The 22,721-nt window shown below is 41.6% G+C and overlaps 1 protein-coding gene across 1 annotated transcript in view; it reads right to left on the bottom strand.

Moving 5' to 3' along the window:
* Positions 1 to 19,938, bottom strand: part of LOC105022496 (coiled-coil domain-containing protein 148) — a 28,799-nt gene extending 8,861 nt beyond the window's left edge. Inside the window, exons 1-8 of the mRNA XM_010890967.4 lie at positions 19,832 to 19,938; positions 19,135 to 19,256; positions 14,951 to 15,054; positions 14,090 to 14,184; positions 13,830 to 13,987; positions 9,282 to 9,553; positions 6,463 to 6,604; positions 3,178 to 3,384 (exon numbers count right to left, since the gene is read on the bottom strand). Of these exons, the coding sequence (XP_010889269.2) occupies positions 3,178 to 3,384; positions 6,463 to 6,604; positions 9,282 to 9,553; positions 13,830 to 13,987; positions 14,090 to 14,184; positions 14,951 to 15,054; positions 19,135 to 19,256; positions 19,832 to 19,934 (1,203 nt within the window). The 5' untranslated portion in view covers positions 19,935 to 19,938. The remainder of the gene's footprint in view (positions 1 to 3,177; positions 3,385 to 6,462; positions 6,605 to 9,281; positions 9,554 to 13,829; positions 13,988 to 14,089; positions 14,185 to 14,950; positions 15,055 to 19,134; positions 19,257 to 19,831) is intronic.
* Between the last annotated feature and the right edge of the window lie 2,783 nt (positions 19,939 to 22,721).

The raw sequence follows: 22,721 nt of genomic DNA, 5'->3' as shown, positions 1-22,721 counted from the left end.
TATTCACAAGTATTTATACTTAGGATAATGTTTGGCAGCTTTCATACATTGTTTTGTTATCAGTCCACACAGGAGACCAGAGATAATTGAAGACACGATACAAGTCTAAAGCATCTTAAATAACCCTGGATGTCTTGGCAAGTTTCCAGTCTTTAAGTACTGTACCTTCCCTTTACAATCCTAGGTCTTTACAGTGTTTTCTCTCACAAATTGAAGGAAGCAGTGTGATAATAAGAATCAAAGCTTGGCGGGCATGTTTCACAGGATGCATGTCCTGAACTTCAACTCTCCTGAGCCTGTTGGGGTTGCGGCGATGAGACAATGTTGTAATTACAAAATTGGATTTTCCTCCAGACACCTAGGTTACGAGGGCGGAGTACACAGAACACCTGCCTGAGCACATGTACATTTATAACAGTGTTGTTGCTACTGCCAAGTACCCCAGAGAGCCCTGACTCAAAGATTAGCACCTCCTGCCACTAAAACCTATCCGTCTTTCTTTTTCAGCATCTGGTGTGCAGGATTGATTCAACTCAATGCATAATCTAAATGGTTAATTTGCTGATGTGCTAAACATAATGGTTCATTAAAATGTCTTTGAGGGGTTGTCAGGGACAGCTGTGGAGGAAATTAATTACTTGAATGAGGGTATTTGGGTTCAAGTTTCCATGGCAATGGCCTTACAAGTGCTCGTCTTAAAAAAGAGGCCAGAACAATGTACTGTAATTACAAAAGCCTTCAAATGAAGTCACAGAATAACAAATCGGCTGGTACACAAACCGAACATACCTTGAGAAGAATATTCTGTTGATTACATTATTGGAACAGCTGATTTTACATGATGTGTTTCTTAGCTAGATTTCACTTGGCAATGCTAGTTCACCATTCCATATTAATGTGTCAACTTATTCTATATGTAAATCTGAAACATGTAAATCTGAAATCAAGATGATGAAGCGCCAACAAGCAAAACCTATCATGAGAATTTATCTCTGCCCAGACATTCAGGATAAGTCTTGGATTTTCCAACTCCCGGGGGCGCTTGGCTCATTCTAATTTTCCTCTCCATGCAGCCATCTGCACTGCATGGTCCACAGCATAGTTAGGCTAACACACCAGGCCCTGGCCATTGAGGTAGACTTGTCCTTCATAGCAGCAGGGGTCAATTTGGCTCAGATAATACTCACTGCACATCATAATGACTCAAGAAAGGCAGCTCAGTGGGCCATCAGTCTTTGTACTATACAACACAATGTAATAAGCACATAAGCACCACCAAGCCTCCAGCACCACCACCCAGGCTCCTCCAGCACCACCAGGCCTCCAGCACCACCAGGCCGCCTCCAGCACAACCACCAGGCCTCCTCAGGCATAACCACCAGGCCTCCCCTGGCACAACCACCAAGCCTCCAGCACAAACCACCAGGCCTCCTCAGGCTCAATCAACTGGCCTCCTCCAGCACCACCACCACCAGGCACAACCACCAGGCCTCCTCCAGCACCACCACCACCACCAGGCACAACCACCAGGTCTCCTCCAGCACCACCAGGCACAACCACCAGGCCTCCTCCAGCACCACCACCACCACCAGGCACGACCACCAAGCCTCCTCCAGCACCACAACCAGGCACAACCACCAGGCCTCCTCCAGCACCACCACCACCACCACCAGGCACAACCACCAAGCCTCCTCCAGCACCACCACCAGGCACAACCACCAGGGCTCCTCCAGCACCACCACCAGGCACAACCACCAGGCCTCCTCCAGCACCACTAAACCTCCTCCAGTGAACATTTAAAAACACGTTCCCTCAAATGAGGATACATTTGAACTGTACATGTGAATCACAAAATCAAATCACAAAATCCAATCTCCAAAAAATTGATTTAGTCATTGCGTGCTTGTAAAGCCAACTAGACTGCATTACCAAAGCTTTACAATAGTAAATGATGAAATACTATAATTTATTTGGAGAAGTGGATTTGGTCCCGATGAATATATAAACGGACTCCACTCCAGCACAGAAATGTGTGAGTATACTGGATGCTGGAAAACAAGTTTAATAGATAGATGTGTATTGTTTATTTGTGTGTATATGCATTGCAAAGATTCCATTAAAACGTATGGACTCCCTTTATCACTGTGCTATACAGTATAGGGGTCTATGTACAAGGTACCGGGTATAATTTCTATGTGCATTTTCCTGTTTAAACATGTTCATGCGTGGTCCATATGTGTTTTACAGCCTTCTATGATAGTAACTCTTATCAACTGTAATTAAATGTCCAAGCTCCGTTACAAGCATCATCTATGCTACAGACAGAAGTTGTTCATCAGTTCATTGACAAGGAAACCTAATTATGATGACGAGCTGCATGAGTCGGGGAGGGGGTCCATGTACGCAACTTGCTTGTTGAGTGAACCAAACATACCCTCAGAGACAGCTACATCATGTCAGCAAGACAAGGCTGTTCTTATTAGCTTGTTAGCATTCACGGCCCATCCCCAGTGACAGCCCAGACTAAGCAAGAGAAGCTGGCAACAGATACTGTAACAGAGTATTGAGATGGCTGCCTTCTTAATGAAGATCCTCTGCAGTCAGACATGGAGCCAAAATTGTGCCATATTTTGTACAGCTCTATAAATTCCCTGGTCATAAATAGTGCACTAGACAGGGAATATGGTGCTGTTTTAGGCATATGATGTCATTTCATACATTTTAGACATAGGATGCCTTTTCAGTCATTGAATGCCACTTCAGATAATGAATGAATTCCATTTCAGACATCGGACACAATTTGAGCAATTGGGTGCCATTTCAGACACATTGGATTCCAATAAAGACATTGGATGTTATTTAACAAATTGGATTTTGTTTCAGACATATTGGATTCCATTTCATTCATCAGATGCTAATTCGCTCGATGAATGCTATTTAATAAATTGTATACAATTTCAGACATGTTTTATTCTATTTCATACATCAGATGTGATTTCAGGCAGTGGATGCTATTTCAGACATATTGGATTCCATTTCAGACACTGCTTCCTAATTCAGACATTGGATGCCATTTGAGACATAATGCTATTGGAGACATACTGGACTGTATTTCAGCCTTACTGGATTCTATTTCAGACACAGGATGCCATTTCTGTTTACTGCATGTATCTGTACCTTGTCTCTGAGGCGGGAGCAGATGTCTTGCTGGTGCTGCCGGTCTGTGTGGAGGGCCAGATCCTCCTCGTGGGCCTGCCTGGCCTCCTCCAGGGTCGCCAGGGCTTTGAGCAGCAGGTCAGCTCGGTCCCGCTGCCAGCTCTGGGACAGCACACGCAGTTGGACCTGGGTGAAGCGATGCCAGTCTAAGCTCCGCTCATGGTCCATCTGCAACAAAACACAGCCATGGAGACGGAACTATAACAGAATAAAGAACAGGATTAGCTGCAGTGTTCTATATTATAGAATAAGTTTGTTCAGTATAAAGAATATCCAAATTGGCTGTAATACTAGTGCTGTAATAAGACATGCACAAATTGGTCAGAATGACATATTAACATCCCTTGTAACATGATTTATAACACTATAAAGTATTCAATCTTTGGATTAAACTACCAAGTGCCAAAGCAGCATAAACCTATTGAAGGATTACAGCTAAACAAGGTGTGGATATTAGTAACATATGTGGTGTGAAATGAACTTTTCCTTTTTTTGTCAAATGTGCTAGAGGAAAGTGTTTTGTGTTTAAGGAGCATTTGTAGCAATTCATCATTTTGTCAGCAATCACACAAAGGCAGCTTCACTTCACTACTTTATTGGAATGGAGGGAATGATATTAATCTACTAGGACTAATAATGGCTAACTGACATTGAGAAGGCATTCGGTGGCTGACTGCTTTTATTGAAAGTGAGTGAACTGGCAGATTTAACATACGCCACTCTGCCAGAGGCAGGCCCAGAATATCTTGTTTATTAATGCACAACTTCAGATCTTACAGATCCATCAGACATTTTTATCTATCTCTGTTTCACTTGCTGTTATATGTGTGTGTTTGTGTGTGTGCAGTATATGCATTAACATGCATGTGAAAATGAGTGCACATTTGTTGATTTAAATGTGTTTGTCCATGTGTCCTTTCTGCATTTCTGTGCATGCATGTTAATGTGTGTGTGGCTAGTTATGTATGTTAATGTATTAGTGTGTATGAGAATGTAAATGAGCGTGTGTCAAGGTGTGCATGCTCATATCCCATGAGCACTCTTAAAGCAGTACAGCAGTATTACATCAGACGCTGCCCTGACTCCTTCAGTGCCCTAGCCTTCACCATGAAAGCTCAAAAGCTGTACCATAATGGAAAAATAAAGACAAATCCCTGAGCCACTAGGAAAAGATTCAAAAAAACATAACTGAATTCCATAAATGCCTAGGAACATCCTGGGGCACCTCCATTAAATGGTAATAGCAGACAATTGGCCTCTCACATCTCATTAGCTACGACACATGACATGGAAATCATGACCATGGTAAATAAAAAATGGTAACGTTTGTTGGGCATGTCCACCAGGGGGCATAGTGAACTGGAAAAAGAATGGCAAATTCGAGCATCTATGGCACCTATCATTAATGTAATGATTGGGTTTGTAAACACCTACCATATTTCCATAGCAAGTGTCTTTGGTAGGGATAGGGACAGTGGCCTGAAAGGGCAACTAAAATAGTTTAACAAAGTTTAACATACTGATTATTTCTAACAGGTGAATAAAAAGGATCAGATAAAAGGACAAACCAAGATCAAGGGTCACATGTCTTTGATTGACCCACCATTAGCCAATCAAATTCACATCACACCAGGGTCCCCTTTCAAGTGAAATATTTCTGGAGGGCCCCTCCAAAACACTGTGAAACTGCAATTATTTTACAAAGGAGATGATTATGAAAGGAACGGAAATAACTGAAAGAGCCTTTTGTCACAACGGTTCATTTAATGTGCCCGTGCTTTTCAAATGACTGAAGCGAATCAAAAGGCAGAGCAATCAAGGCGCTGGGACGGCCCTTTATTTTTTGGATTTTTCTTTTAGCTTTGCAATAGTTTCTTCCCCCTTTTCTTTCTAATGAAGACCGGGAAAACGTGGCACAGTGCCACATACAGCTCAGGTAGTGTGCTACACATTAGAGGGGGAAAAAAAACACTAGAAAACAGATTTTAACATCAAAGCTTAGAGTGGGCTGTTGGACAGAACCATTCCCAACACTCTGCTCTACTTTGATAGATTTTTTTTTTGTTGGCGTTCATCAAAAGTATAACGAATTGCGGATCATGGATCACAATTGCTAACCATCATCCAACGAACCACGCCACATTAACCCTTGTATAATGAGAACTGTTGTATGCTGTCTTTTGAACGGCAGCGAGAAGCCAAGGTCTTGACTCGAAGTGATGTAGTGACCATGTGACTTCTCTAATCCTTAACAATTAGGCTTTACAATGGCCATATATGTCTGTGGATGAGCTCAGGGAATTATGTTTTCCAACAACATACATAAACAGAGTAATGTGTCCACAACACAGCTGCGGTACTGTAAAAAACTGGACAAGACTCATTTTGTTTCTAATGGGGGAGAAAAAACGAATGTTCAGAACGCACTGTTCTGTCATTCACCGTCCGTATACATTACGAGAACACAATTATGTCAGAATAATTTTGATTATGTACTGACTGTTTGTGTACAGTACCCTCAGATGGCAGCTTCCCTATTGGACGTTACACCGCAGTCAGACGTATCCTATTCAAAATCAATGCAAGATTTTGGCTTCTCCAAGCGGCACACGAGGAGAGGCTACCATGTGATGCACTTTCAAACTCAACTTCACCGTGATGGGTTTTGCTCTTTCGCTCAGGGGACTGATTACCAATGAGAATTGAGTCAACGTAATTGGGACTAATGGCCGTATTAGGTGCAGTCTGCACTCCATTGACTCTGTTTGTGTCTGCAGGAAGAGGAGAAAGGAGAGCGCACTGGGGGGAGGCGCAATGTTGCCCTAAGATATGAGGACAGGTCTAGGAGAGGACGGGGGGAGAAGGGAGAGGAGCGCCCTGGCGGTTGTCATGGCAATGAGTGGGTGGAGGCGGTGGCGTGATGGAGGGCTGAGATGTGCCCATGGAGGGTGACACGGCAGATACTGCAGCCTGCCAAGCACATCATTTGGCGGGCTGACCAGGGGGAGGGAGACGCAGGTTCTCCTGGTGGGTGTGGGGGTTCCTCAGGGAGCTCTGAGAGAGTGTGTTTTTAAGAAACATGCTCTCCTTATGGGTGGGTGATGTTTTTTGGTTGTTGTGCTTGTCAGGCAGTGTGATGATGAATCACTTTGGCTGGCGACAGCCCAGGTGTCACCCTATTTCCAAAACAGTGCACTACTTTTATCCAGGGCACTCAACAGGGAGTGGTTACTTCTGGAAACTGACCAGCTCCTCTCTGGTTCTGTCGGGGAACAGTCTTTGCAGCATGTCCACGTAGAGGGCTCGGTGGTGCTGTGGTCCATCATGACGATACTGGCTCACGGTCATCTGGAAGCGCAGATGGTCATTTGCCGACCAACCAAAGAACCTGGAACAGTTTGGAGAGAGAGCAAAGGGAAACGTTTCTCGATCGCCCACAGTATAAACATGCTGAGAATTCCTGTAAGGTGACAACCAGACAATGTACACCTGCCAGTGTTACATTTTTAACACACAACATCTCTGGATGATGACTATCTGAGGCTTTCTTGACATAGAAGATATGGTTTTAACTACTGTAAAATGGCTGTACTGTGTAGAATGGCTTGACGTAATTAAACCCATGGAGTGTTAGACTTTGCCAGTTTGACAACCACCATAGAGATGGTTAGAGGAATTAACTGTGAGAAAACGTATTTTAGCAAGGACAGCACAGTTGAAAGCATCTGCCCTCTTAATGTAGTCAACTAAGTGGGATTTCCAAATTTATTGTCTGGTCCTCCTGAAGGTTTTGCTGGTCATGTGATCACAACTGCATAAACAATACAAATCAGAATGAATGACACTGAAATCAACTACACCCAATTCCAAATCAGTAAGGCCCAATTCCACTGTGTTCAGTCCCTGTAACCAAATGAAAGCAAAACAAACCTGACAACCGAACAACTTTGGTTTTTTAATTGTTTTTTTTAAATATCATAATTTTCCTGAACAAACTGAACAAAATTTTTGCCAGTGGAATGTTTTTGGGGCCATTTAAGTAATACCAAGTAGCAACAAAATAATGTTTAGGGTTAGCAGTTTCTAATTTTGTATTCTAGCTCAGTGGTTCTGACCTCTCTCCTTGTAGCCTTGAACATGCACATCTGATTGACTAATCAAAGGCTTGATTAGTTGACAAGTCTAATAAGGTGTGCTAGCTCTGAAATAGATCAAAAATATGGAACGGCTTGGGGTCCCAGAGGAGTAGTATAGGAACCTTTGATCTAACTAATGATTAGCCCAATGTGATATGCAGATGGGAAACCTTACTGCAGGAGTAAGCAGCAACAGCTACAATCAGCCGCATGCCTAGTTTGACAGATGCTCGGGGGGTGTAACATAACTATAATCATTATAAAAATAAATGCCCATACTCAACCCAAAAAATATTGTATTTGAAATTAACAATTATTTCATACCTTGATTACAGTGAGACATGATCATATAATCTGTCTACTATTTTATGAGTTGTAAATAAACCATTTTCATCCAACACTATTGTTAGTGATTTAAAAAAATATGAATATGACCCCTCTCAAAAAGTGGTCCAAAAGAGTGGTCCATATGTGTTTTACAGCCTTCTATGATAGTAACTCTTATCAACTGTAATTAAATGTCCAAGCTCCGTTACAAGCATCATCTATGCTACAGACAGAAGTTGTTCATCAGTTCATTGACAAGGAAACCTAATTATGATGACGAGCTGCATGAGTTGGGGAGGGGGTCCATGTACGCAACTTGCTTGTTGAGTGAACCAAACATACCCTCAGAGACAGCTACATCATGTCAGCAAGACAAGGCTGTTCTTATTAGCTTGTTAGCATTCACGGCCCATCCCCAGATTCCCTAAATAAACCATTTTCATCCACCACTATTGTTAGTGATTTAAAAAAGATGAATATGACCCCTCTCAAAAATTGAATTAACAAATTTATCTGAAACTTTGTGGGACCCGATAATGTACTTAATGGCCGGGTTTGGGCCACCTGTTGCCAGCCCAGACCAACTCTATAATTCAATCTACTGCACCTATCTGTAGTGATTGTGCTGTTAGGCAGTTAGCCTACAGGTGTTAATTGCTAAATAGCACATTGAACCAACAATTTGTTTGGCTCATTTCTGGTATGAGAAATTATATTTTAAATGGGTTTCAGGCAGCTTTCTATTTACATTTATTTCAGTAATTTTATTACACAGACGAGATCTCTGTCCATCTCTATGCAGCACTCTTCTCTGGTGATAGAACTTGCTGTCTGTTTATCTGCTCCATTCAGACTGCTGTAGGGGAAATACATCAATATACTGTGCAATGCTAGACCTTCATATTTAACTCTGGACCTGGAAGCAAGTGTCACAGCTTTTTATCATTAGTCACCTGTAATCAGAGACTGATTGACACCTGGTGGGTGCAATTCATATGAAGTAGAACAGAAAACTAGCAGTCTCTGGGCCTTGTGGGGTACAGAGTTGAATACCCCTGTTCCGAAGCATATGCTGAAGGCATCAAGCTGATTTTCCATCTATTATCAACATCCACACTGTGTTCTATAGTCTTATTATAAGCCAGGATATCAAAAAGTACTAATTTGCTTTGATTAGTTTTGAGCAAGATATCAATTCAAAATGTCTGGCATTTGTACATTTTTTGTAGAAGTTTTGTACGGTTCTGTCCGCCTGTGTTTTGAATAGACAATATTTGAAACAAAATGTCAGTGTTTTGTCACCTGTCACTGTTCAGGAGGAACCATTTGCTGGGCACAGTCAATTCAAAGTCTAGCTTCTGTTTACAACTAATTTACAGTCATCACATATTTCTGTTTACTATGCTATTGAACTTAGGTTAGAAGAAGTAAGTTTTTTTTTTATCCCTTTACTTTTTTCCTTTCAAATCAATTTTCCATGTTGATTCATTACCATCACATTAATTCTTTTTCAAAGTTGTGATAACAACTGTACCTTCAACAGTTTTGTGCTTGGTGAAATCATTCTTTATGGTAATACTTGAAGTCTGTGCAGTTCTTTACCTATCCAATCCTTGCAGGCGGTCCAGTATATTCTGCAGTCTGGACTGGTACTTCTCAGACAGGGATTGGAATTCTTGGATCAAGGAGGCTTTCAGTTCAGGGTAGGCGCAGTCTGAATACAAAATCTGCTCTGGGACGTCATCTACCTCAACCAGATAGTCTGCGGTCTTGGTGAAACTCTCCTGCAGAGACTGGGTGACTTCCTCTATGACCCGATACTCTGTCTGAAGTTTTTCATTGATGACAGCCTGTTGGTCTTTCACAAAGTTGACCTATCAATCGCAAAGAATATATCGAAAAGATGTTTAGACTCACATTGACAGTGACCTCAAAGACACATTTTTGAAGCCAAACTCTGCTTCAAGTAGTCATTACTTAGTCTCTTTCCGCCTCTGTATCTGATTATAACAGTTTGCTCTCCATGGCTGTTATCTGTCTCATCTGAATTTGGTCACATTTTAAGAGTATGGAGAAATTGATGTCTCTTAGTGTATACAACCCAGAGCAATATCACATTTCCCTTTCTATCTTGTTGTTCTTGCTTTATTGTCTCCTTAGTCAGAAAATACAGAAAAACATATAATCAGAGCAATTCACTGATGCCAATTTGTCTGTAATCATAGCCTCTTTCCGTTCCTAGCAGGTTTGATTTTTGATGCCACTCAGAGGGGGGAAAGCAATCTATTGTGAAACAGCCAACACTAGATCACAATGAAAACAGTTAGATTCTCTTCCCTGCTGTACATGTTCTCATGAACACAAAAAATAAGGCTTAACCATTCAACCTCAGTGAAAAAAACTAATAACCATGTTCAGTATACAGTATCTCACAAAAGTGAGTATACCCCTCATGTTTTTGCAAATATTTGATTATATCTTTTCATGTGACAACACTGAAGAAATTACACTTTGCTACAATGTAAAGTAGTGAGTGTACAGCTTGTATAACAGTGTCAATTTGCTGTCCCCTCAAAATATTTCAACACACAGCCATTAATGTTTAAACCACTGGCAACAGAAGTGAGTACACCCCTAAGTGAAAATATCCAAATTGGGCCCAACTAGCCATTTTCCCTCCCCGGTGTCATGTGACTCGTTAGTGTTACAAGGTCTCAGGTTTAAATGGGGAGCAGGTGTGTTAAATTTGGTGTCATCGTTCTTACACTTACTCATACTGGTCACTGGAAGATCAACATGGCACCTCATGGCAAAGAACTCTCTGAGGATCTGAAAAAAATTATTGTTGCTCTTCATAAAGATGGTCTAGGCTATGAGAAGATTGCCAAGACCCTGAAACTGAGCTACAGCACGGTGGCCAAGACCATACAGTGGTTTAACAGGGACAGGTTCTACTCAAAACAGGCCTCGCCAGGGTCAACCAAAGAAGTTGAGTGCACAAAGTGCATGGACATGGATTACTGGAACCATGTCCTGTGGTCTGATGAGACCAAGATAAACTTATTCGGTAAAGATGGTGTCAAGCGTGTGTGGCGGCAACCAGGTGAGGAGTACAAAGACAAGTGTGTCTTGCCTACAGTCTACCATGGTGGTGGGAGTGTCATGGTCTGGGGCTACATGAGTGCTGCTGGCACTGGGGAGGTACAGTTCATTGAGGGAACCAGGAACGCCAACATGTACTGTGACATACTGAAGCAGAGCATGATCCCCCCCCTTCAGAGACTGGGCCGCAGGGCAGTATTCCAACATGATAACGACCCCAAACACACCTCCAAGACGACCACTGCCTTGATAAAGAAGCTGAGGGTAAAGGTGATGGACTGGCCAAGCATGTCTCCAGACCTAAACCTTATTGAGCATCTGTGGGGCATCCTCAAATGGAAGGTGGAGGAGCGCAAGGTCTCTAACATCCACCAGCTCTGTGATGTCGTCATGTAGGAGTGGAAGAGGACTCCAGTGGCAACCTGTGAAGCTCTGGTGAACTCCATGCCCAAGAGGGCACTGTTATACAAGCTGTATACTCACTACTTTACATTGTAGCAGAGTGTCATTTCTTCAGTGTTGTCACATGAACAGATATAATCAAATATTTACAAAAATGTGAGGGGTGCACTCACTTCAGTGAGATACTGTATATCATCCATCAGCATAATCTGGGTACAAGTGAGGGGGGGGGCATAAGAGGCGCACAAATGCAAACGAAGAGGGAGTATTAAAACCCTTGTGACTGTGAGGATTCTGTCCCCACCAAAACCTCTAAATACGTTTATTAAGCAGGAATTGAATGGCTCTTGCTTGAAACATGACATTTCTATACAATGCGGTGTGTGCTGTTTCAACCAGATCCTAGTGAAAAGGTGTTCTGACTGAAAATAGCAAAAATCCAACAAGTGTATAATTATTTGGGGCTGTGCTGAGAGCTGCAGGTTGGTGCCAGTCGGTAGAGTAGAGGTGAACAGTTGTTTACTCAGACAGGCCATTAGGGATTCAAGTGCTGCGTCCCACATTGCCCTATTCCCTGCATAGTGGACTACTTTTGACCAGTCCTCATTGGGCTGCAATGAAAAGTAGCACGAAACACAGGGATTAGGTTTCTAATTGAGAGAGAGTCGCTGTTTTCAAATCAGACAAAACAGCTCAGGTTCATCTGAAAACTCAACCCTTCCCTCCAGACAAATTACTCTGACGCACAGACAAGTACAAAATGAAGGAAAGGGAGAGAGAGAAAGAGGGAGTCAGGTCATAGTTTGAAGTGGTGAGGTTCTCGGGTGGGCGGGACTAAGTGAGGATGGCAGCAGTGTCTGGATGAAAAAGGAGAGGAACAGGGGATGGAGATTGGCCAGAGACCGACTCACTCACAGGGGCAGGCACACAGACAAAATGTCTGGCAGGGTCCTCTGTGTCCACCTATGTATCCCAAATTCAAAGACAACCCTCCTGCCTGCTCTTAATCCAACAATGGTCTCCCTGAGCATGAAAAACCTCCAGGAGTCAAGAGGAGAACTAACTTTACGTTGCAAGGATTTCTAACAAACACCAGATTCATGGGGAATGAATGCAGCACCGTTGGTTACCAGAGGAACTACGGACAAAAGAAACAGAAGGCTGATTCATTTAGACTCTGGGATCCTCAGAGTGAGTTCTATTATATGTGTACCTGTAGCAATGTAATGCTTTCAGATTTGTCCTAGTACAACCCCGTTACCAAAAAGGTTGGGACGCTGCGTAAAACGGAAATAAAAACTGAATGCAATGATGTGCAAATCATTGCAAACCCATATTCAATAGAAAATAGTACAAAGACAACATATCAAATGTTGACACTGAGACATGTTTCTTGAAAAATATATGCCCAGTTAAAATTTTCAAAAAAGTTGAGATAGGGGATAGAAAAAACTGGAAAAGAGGTGCAATGCTAAAAAACTAAATCTGGTGGAATATCACACAACAAATTAGGTCAATTGGCAACAGGCCAGAAACATGATTGGGTATTAAAAGATCATTCCAGGGAGGATGGGTCTGTCAAAAGTGAGGATGGGAAGGGGTTCACCACACTGGTAAAGACTGCGTGGGCAAATAGTGCAGCAATTTAAGAATAACATTTGTCAATGTAAAATTGCAAAGACTTTGGGGATCTCATCATCTACAGTACATAAAAATATCTACATCTTTAAAATATTCAGAGAATCCGGGAAATCTCTGTATGCAAGAGACCAATAATAAAAAAACAATATTGGATGCCCGTGATCTTCGGGCCCTCAGACGGCAATGCATTAAAACAGATACGCTTCTGTAGTGGAAATCACTGCATGGGCTCAGGAACACTTCTGAAAACCATTGTCTGTGAACACAGCACGTCGCTGCAACCACAAATGCAAGTTAAAACTCCACCATGCAAAGAGAAACTATATATAAACAAGACCCAGAAACTCTGCCACCTTCTCTGGGCCCAAGTTCATTTAAGATGGACTGAGGCCAAGTGGAAAACTGTCCTGTGGAAAACTGAAATAATTTTTTGAAATAATGAATGCTACATCCTCCGGACTAAAGAGGAGAGGGACCATCCAGCTTTTTATCAGCACACATTTCAAAAGCCAGCATCCGTGGTGGTATGGGGGTGCATTAGTCCACATGTCATGAGTGACTTACACATCTGTGAAGGTAACATTAATGATGAAAAAAACTACACAGGTTTTGGAGCTACATGTGCTGCCATCCAGGCGACGTCTGTTTGGGAAGACCTTGCTTATTTCAGCAAGACAATGCCAAACCACATTGTGCACGTATTACAACAGCATGGCTCCTTAGTAAAAGAGTCTGGGTGCTAAACTGGCCTGCCAGAAGTCCAGACCTTTCACCCATTGAAAACATTTAGCACATTATGAAACGAAAGATATGACAAAGGAGACCCCGAACTGTTGAGCAGCTGAAATTCTGTATCAATTAAGAACGGGAAGAAAAGGAAGTTCCTCTGTAGCTTTCTGAAGCATTCTGCACCCGAGCCCCTGCACTCCCATCCCAGGAAGCGGTGTGTGTCCTGAATTACTCCCTATTCAATTTTTTTGCCTCACAACCGTGCTGTTTACCTACCTGCTGGAGTACCTGCTGCCAGTCTGCCGACTGAGGAAGCTGCTGGTGGTGCTGGTGTTGGATTTCACTCAGTCTGTGCTGCAAGTCCTCCCTCAGCTGCCAGATAGGCTCCACAGTGGCACATCTGAACGCCTCGCGCTCACGCCCCAGATGCAGCTCTAATGAGAGTTACACACACACACACACACACACACTGTCAGATACACGCTACAGGGACTGGAACCATGTTTATACAGTCAGGACTGAGAGGGATACTGTACCGTGGTCCAACAGCTCAGAGAGGATGCCCATGTCTGTTCTACTGCCCAGAACATTTGCTCTCAGGCATTCTTGCAGCTCTGATTCAGCCTTTTCCCTGCAGCACGGAAAGAGAGCAAAGTGAATTTAGAGCAAGATATGGTGTTCTTTACCAGGGCCCGTGTCAAGAGCAGTACCCTAAAAAGTAGGGCCCGATATAGGGCACACAGTGTCATTATGGATGCCTTGTGACCATTAGTCCCAGCTAACACATTATGGGATTGTAACTATAGAAACAAAGTTTTCCTCCTATCTCTTACATCAGCTGCACACTAATTAAGTTGGAGAATATGTGTGGGCGGCATGATGAGTCTTTCTGTCTGTCTTACTGTCCGCCTGTCTGCGTCTGTCTCGCTGTCCGTCCATCTGCGGGCTTGCCGTTGCCTCTCCATCTCTGTCCGTATCTCTCTGTCTGTGCCTGTCCGTGTCTGTCTTCAGAGTAGGCTCATTACTGGATCTCACACTTGTGTGCCCGATTAACCTTGGATCCCTGACACAGTACATTACCCTGAGAACGGGCTACACCCCGGATCTAGCGTCAACATTCCCTTCAAAACGTGTGACACCGATGCTGCTGCTACTGCCTCATTATCACAGGACAGATAGCAGTCTGAACCGAGCCATCCCATCCCCTCTGCAACACATCTTCCCCCTCTTCGTTTTGGCCATCTTGAATCACTCATCACCCATTTTACACAGGTTTGTTTTGGGCTTTTTTATATATCTGGGAGCAGTGTTTGTCAGACATGTACGGGTGTGTTCGGCGGTTATAGTATGTGACGTAATGGTTTATGGTAACGGGCGTGCTGGGAGGAGTTTCTTACTCTGCGTCGGCTAGTCTGCTGTGCTCTCGGCTCCACACCAGCCTGTGCTGCCTTAGTAAGGAGCTCTCCTTGGTCTCCTTGGCCATGAGGAGTGTCTTCTTCACCTGGAAGACAGCTTTCATATCAGCTAATTCCTAATTGAAACACTGTGGTCATTATCAGGTATATCTCACAAGTGCTTCATTATGTTTTAAGGGTACTGGGGTTATCCATTAAAAGAGATTTTTAAAAAATCGTTGCTAGCGTTATAGACTGTAAAAGTGATGGCATTCCATATTCAACATTACCTACATAGTGCAATTGTATTGACCATCCATTCCTATTCCCTAGACATATTAGTGATATATTATGACAAAACATGAACAGAAAGCAGTACACTCCTTAGTAATGTTTTTTAGCTTACTGAACAACAAAGGAGAGTTTGGTCAATTTTTCCACTTTATGCATTACTGTGAAATGTGTCTATTTTCAGCTGTTTAGTTTAGCCAGTATGTGTGTGTGCTTTTGCCTTTGAAATATTGACTTTGAAAGGTTTATAATCTACAGGAATGCATGTGAAACATTATCTCTGCCGAGCACCTGAAAGGAAAGCACACATTGGCAAATTGAAATATTCAGGTGGAACATGCAAAACATACATACAAAAGGGATTTCTGGCGGGAAAAGGAGGGAGTGTGTATCTTAATCCCTTTTCATTTATTCCTCTTTACCCTTTTGAAAGAGAAGATTTCCAAAGCTCTCTCTGTGTAGCCCTCCACGCTGTCCTCTATGGCAGTGATTAGGGCACAGGTCATTGGCTCAGATAATTGTAAATATGTCCACATTCCAAAATGCACCCTTTTTCCTATTTAGTGGAGCACTAGTGGGGTGTCAAAAGCGGAGTGCTAAAATGTCAATAAGGTGCCATTTGGGATGGACATGCTGAATATAATTAATTGTACACATTGAGGATTCTCTTGAAGGATATTAACAAGGCTAACGTGTGAAGGCAAAGAGGATTGGTAAACATAGGTGAAAACATAACCCATTACAATATAACATATCAGCCAAGATCGCTCAAAGGCACCAATGTGCAGCGGTCCCCACAATAAATTCCTCAATAGTAAGTGCTGTATGCCTCTGTTAAACTGAATACACCTCTAATTCTTCCACTATACACTTGTGATGTGCAGTTTTCTAAACTAATCGCTTCAATGAACTGAGTGTACTGAATCAGTTCTCTCACAGATTTGTTTAAGTGAATCACTATTGCGCAAAAGAAAATCACACATACTTAGGCTGCTGGTGAAGTCAGAATCTGATAACTTACATCACAAATGCCTTACAGTTGTCAGATGTTTGAAAGCAATGAATAATAACTCATTTTTGGAAACATCAAATAATTGGGTTTGAATACCATTGCCAAAGAAATTCCTGTTGATTAAATTAATATTTGATTATTAATTGATTGAAACACATGATTAATAGATTTTTCAGGTCAGGTAAAAACGGAAAGACTCGGTTACTTTAGCAATATGTCTGGTCTCATTGTCCCGCTGCAAGGAGAAAAGTGCTGTTCAATGAGTTTGGAGGCATTTGGATCTGAGCAGACAAGATCTTTTTTTAGACTCCAGAAGTCCTCATCCTGCTGCACTCACCAGTTGAGTGAAGATAGGTGAGAGAGTTCCAGTGGCAGCCATACAGGCTCAAAATGTAACACACGTCCGCCTTATTTTACAGATACGTTTGGCAAACCATTTCTTTCTCTCAGAACTTTTCTCTTGCCATCACTCTGGTAGATGTTAATACTTGACTCGTCTGTACACAATACCTTTTCCAGATATCTACATGCTCTTTTTGTTATTTTTTAGGCTATCCTGTTTTTAATCCAGCTATTGTTTTTGCCCTTTCACTTCAATCTTCGTAGTTCTTCTGTGAATTATGGTGAGGAATCTTTGGTCATCCACTCTAGAGGTCATCCTTGATCTAGCCAGTAATTTGCCATTGCTGAGCTAATCAGTGCATTCTTCTTATTAATGCACCAAACACAGTTAATTTTGGCTCTGCAATTTTCTGTTCTATTAATGTTTTAATTCATCATAATGACCAGCTTCATGGTGGCCAGCTTGAATTGCATTGACACTACTTTGGCCCTTATGTTGTCAGACAGCAACTGACTCCAAATGCAAATGCATAGCCTAGAATCTGAACAACTATACATGACAGTTCTCTTGTGCACATGCACTAATGATGCAAACATACTCACCTGCCTAATAAGAGACAGCTGTGTAGTAAATTGTCAAAATACTTTTGGTCTCCTGAAATGGGGGGACTATGCACAAAATGTGCTGTTATGTCTAAACAGTTCACCTGATATGGAGGAGAATACCCCGAAATTAAAGCTGACAGAATGTACTTTAACTCTGTGACCTGGAGAACAGATCCAAAACAATATCAAATCTGTTACAAATACTAATGAACTGCATTGTATATTAGGCCTAACATTTTTAAATGGCTCTCCTCATTTATGCATACTAGCTAAAAAAAACTGGATGGACATTTCATCTTGTCAGCTTGGGATTTAATCGACCAACCTTTGGATTCTTGGATTATATGAATAGTAGGCTACCTAACGCCTCATTTAGCACATCATGTTATTTCCACTTAATTTTTTTTCATATATGGTTAATTGTTTGAAAAATATTAACAAGCTTAATTTGTTAATATTACTATGGGCATTTGTTTTATGTTGGAAAATGCAAATTGATTGCTATTATAGTTAATAATATGATCGCATTGCAAGTTAGTAATGGAATTAACAGATTGGACATAATGATTTGGTAAATTCATTAATAATTAAAAAGAGATAAATCATTTCAAATGACTGAACTGAAGGATTCAATTCATTTTAGTGATTCAGAATCCCCATCCCTACTACATACATACAAACAGAGGCAAGAGTCTCTCGATTTTCCCGTTAAAAACCCTGTTTGAATTCATTAAAACTGTAAGCTGTCCCTTTACTCCCAATGTCCCTAGGATCTTATCACGATCCCTTGTGCAAAGATTGACGGCCTTCAGTATCAAGGACACTCCCACTCTCCAACTTAGGAGCCAATGATCTGATCACATCCTGCAGTGACTCATGGTCATTTATTTCCCCTTTATCACAGCTGAGAAATCCACAACTGAACGGCTGCCTTTCAGCGGGGCGGGCTCATGCAAACACTGGCTGCCTTATCTGGTCCATGCAGAGTGCTGAATTGGAACGAGCCATGGGCAACCATAATAAGACACTTAAAAGCGTCTGCCAAAGTTTACCAATTAAAACACTGCAGGTCTACAGGCATAATCCCCATGGCCCCTAAGGTTACCTTCTCACAGAGCTAGGATGCTAAGATGGGAGACTGCCAAGTTCAAACACGTTTATAGTATCCTTCTGCCGTAGACTCAGCAAACATCCAACACAATACTTTACAATGTCGATATTCTTCTATAATTTGTTGTGTGTTTTGCAAAGCCTTCATAAATTAGATAAGAGTCCACTGTTGGTTCCACAGTAAATCTTTTCCCCCGCATTACTGGAGAGCGAATGTGAGCAGTCATCTGAGTGCATGCCCATGATCTGTACATTCTGAATGCAGGTCACTACAACCTTAAACTGGATTATGATTCAGACAAAGCTCGTGGCTGCTTATTGGAGTAAGAAAAACGATGCGCAGGTATCATGCAGAGACATGCATTCACTGTCCAAGTCTTTTATTGTCCCATTATGTCGAGAAATCTGCCATCTTGACAGACATAGGATGGGAGTTGTTACCTTTGGTGAGTGATATATTTTTCAGATGTTTCCTGAAAGAATAACTGAATAATATGCTTAAAGTATTTATAGTATACACTAAAAGATTGTAAAAAATGCAATCTTTGGTTTCATACGTTCTGCAACACTTTTTTGCTTTAGGTATAGTATATATTGCCTGGGGCTAATATTCACATAGCATTACAAGGGCAAATTAATCAGAGTAATCACAAAGCAGAAATATGTATTGTTTGGTGGCCTAGGGTGGTCCACAGATCTATACCATGAGCTATGTTCTGCTGCAGCATGGGTTTGAACGTGACCTACTGCCCTTTCATCAAAAACTCTCTTCTCAATCGTTCACCACATTCCTGTCCAATAAAGCATAAAATGTCTGAAAATATACCTTTTGAGCAATATGTGCAGACTCCAGTCGTTTGGCAGCAACTATTGCTTGTAGTTTCTCATACTCAGCCGGTTTATACACTGAGCTTCCATGTCCATCCTTCATCCGAAAAGTCTGTTTTTCTATAGCAAAAGAAGAAAAGCATTATGTCTAAGACAGGGCTATGTGTGTAACCACTGAGCATGTGAATCACTTATTAACCACTTATTCAACTGTCAATTCTTAGGTCAGGTGTTGTTCCTGCCCAAAGACAGCTGAGGAAAGAAGTGTGATGGAAATGGCCCTGTACAATAAATGTCTGGCCCAAATGGCATTCCCTGCTTAGTGCCCTATTTTAACCGTGGCCCCTCAATCGATCACAACTGAACAGTCAAAAGTGCACCACATAGGGAATAAGGTGGCATTTGTGACACAAGCTTGATGATGAGAGATGTCCTATATGTGGAGCAGCCAGGGGGAAGGGAGGAAACAAACTGGCCATGTCAGACAGACAGCTCCTGAACGGTTCAGCTGTGACTCCAGAGGCAGGTGAATAAACACAAGCTGTACCGTTGCCTCTGACAACGAAGGCAGAAATGTCCTGGCTGACGGTTGAGCATCTAATAACACAGGGACTTCAGGTCCAATTTGCAGCTGCGGACTATGAGGTCAGTGAGTCTAGAGAGGTCAGAATTGGTTTCAAGCCAAGATGACTCACCTAAATCCTCTGTTCGGCAGTTACTTAGGACGCTGTGTAAGTCTCTTCCACTCATGGCTTTACATCTGTTGATCAGTATGAGGTTCCATGTGATTGTCCTCATTCAATTGATTCTTTTTACAGAAAGGCAGACAAGAAAATACAAAGATCACGCACAAATAGTTGGTTTGAAATATGATTTTCCACAAATGATTTGTGTTAACAATTGAAATGATGTGGCGTTAGTTAATGTTGATTTATTTGGATTCCCATTCGCTTTGACCAAAGCAAAAGCTACTTTCCCTGAAGTCAACAGAAAACCGGTCATTGTCTAGTTGTGCCATGCGATGTTGTGTTATCAGTCTGTTTACGGTCATTTTGCTGTTTACTTGAGTTATTGAAGATGGGAGTTCTATCTATGTGCTCATGGCTCTGTATTATACTACGCTTCGCCCAAGTTGGTTTTAGACCTGAGGGCTGTGAAGAGACCTTTGGTGGCATGTCTTGTGGGGTATGGGTATCTGAGCTGTATGTTATCAGACAATTAGGATTCTTCATTACAGAAATATGTTATAAAAAACTTAAGAAAATGCAATAAATGTATTGTAAAGTCTGAAACAAGAAAGAAAAACATGTTGGTAATGCTACGTCTTGGTGAGCAGTTAAGGGCAATGTTTATTTCTGTCTTGAAAACCAACTGCTGCTTTGCTAGTTCATCTTTACCACCGTAGAAAGGACCAGAACGTAATTAGGCCTGAGCTTCAGTGGCTTTATGGAATAGCTCCGGGTCTTCTGATCCAGTTGCAGATATTTAGATGAAGACTTCTGATTGCATTGAGAACTGACTTTAACGCAGCTGGAATGGTTTTGAGTAACATGCGCAACGAGAGCCGACGTTATAATAGCGCACGCTTCGTTTCAATTGCGCAGGGTTCTCTCTTGCTTCACTCAACCTGGTAGTTGGTTTGTTAAAGCAGTTTGGAGTGGTATGACGGTATAGGTTGCGTGGAGGTTCTTGAGAGGTGACCTCGATTAGACAGGTAGCCAGGTCCGATGCCATTTCAAGTAATTTATTTGAGAGACCGCAAACCAATGGAGGTCAGCCAGGATGGGGGTGATATCGGCAGACATTTTTGTTTGTGTCAGGATCCTTGCTGCACTGCTCGAATGAGAAGTAATTAAAGAATGGAGTTTGAAAACAGGACCCAGAGCATTACATTCCCATAATCAATCCCGGAGAAAAGAAATGCCTGGATACGCTTTTCTGCATCAAAGGTGATGAGAGATGGTCTTAGGTGAGACATTCCTTAGGTGAAACAATTACGTTTTACCGACACGAGTAGGCTAATGTGGGCTTTAAAGGAGAGAGCAGGTTCAAATTTCACAACGGGGTTGGTCATGACTAAAATTATGGGAATAGGTGTCCGTCTCTGCAGAAGTTGGTCTTCTGTTAGATGCCTGTTAGCATTGCATGAAAAAAAAAATAACCATGTAGGTCAACTGAGAACAAATTATAATAGTCAGTGATGGCCTGGATGAAGGCATTCAATTGCAAATAACAATAACCCGAATAGCATTAACAATGTAAGATAAAATAACTTCAAATTAACACTATATACATGAAATAGACAAATAAACAACAAAGTACACTTAATACAGAAGGACACATAAGACGCACCCCCTAAACCATTGATATGTTTAGGGACTCAGCGGGTGCAAATATGAGGTAGCAACTTGTTTATCTTTTAAGGATTGAGGTGAGACCAAGCAGATGGCAGTGTGGTTAAATTCATCCAATTTAATGAGGTGCTTTTTAACGAATAGCCTAAACACTACGCTGCCATGGTCGAGGAAGAGCAGGATGGTCATTTTTACAAGTTTGGACTTTCTACTATTAAGCTAGAGGATGTTATTCCGCATCAAAAATGTTAACTCATCCAAACGTTTCACTGTACAGTATATGATATTTAATCTGATTATTATATGTTTATTTCTCTTATAAGAATATTTCTGGTATTTTTAATGTACATGAGACTTTATTTCTCTGGTCCTTTGAGGTATCCTGACACCTTGCAGTTGCATGCTTTTGGCCTGGTCATAATTCAGAAGAATTGACCTATTTGGTTAAATAACAGGAAAATAAGTAAACAAATTGTATTTAGAATTAGCTTGATATTAATCACCCATTGCGATATTGACTTTATCTTTACACTGTGTTAAGAGTTTCAGTGAGCTCACTGGCTTTAGGTGCTGACTGATGGAATCATTAGTAAGCATCACAGTTAGAGCTTATTTAAAGAGTGGCAAGTCTTATAGAAATGTTGCATTATGTTATGTATCATTAAAACATTGTAATCACAGAATTGTCAGGTAACATCAGCCAGGAGGAAACTGAATATGTGAATATGTAGAAACATTTATGTAATGTTTGACAGAAAGGTCATTACACCTCATTACCTTCCTGCTGTTGCTTTAATCAGCTTATTCTTCGGATTAAAACTTACTTTAAAAAACTTAATGGAGAGAACCACTATCACTTAATTTCCTCCAAAACAGCCTATTCAACATTCAGGAATGGGATTATAGAAATAACCTTAGTAACTTCTCATTCTCATCAGCTCTGATACTGTAATAATGTGTAGGCATAAAGTATGTTGAGTGAACCATTTGGGCGGGGTTGTGGTCTCTGAAATCACACATTATTTTTGGTATATTTGTACCTGATGAGTAGTTGAGGTGACAGGAAGTGTTTGCAAAGGTGTACGCATACAGTTCTTACTTACTGTTACTAGTTTCACATGTTAATATGCACTTTTATATTCTAGGATTCGTAAGACAAACTAGGCACATGTAATGAATGGCCCCCAACCTGTCCAAATGGCATTTCAAAAGGAATCGACAACACAATAGA

The sequence above is a fragment of the Esox lucius genome, chromosome 16 (genome assembly GCF_011004845.1).
Source record: "Esox lucius isolate fEsoLuc1 chromosome 16, fEsoLuc1.pri, whole genome shotgun sequence".
NCBI classification, from domain to species: domain Eukaryota; kingdom Metazoa; phylum Chordata; class Actinopteri; order Esociformes; family Esocidae; genus Esox; species Esox lucius.
This window is presented reverse-complemented; position numbering and strand designations above follow the sequence as displayed.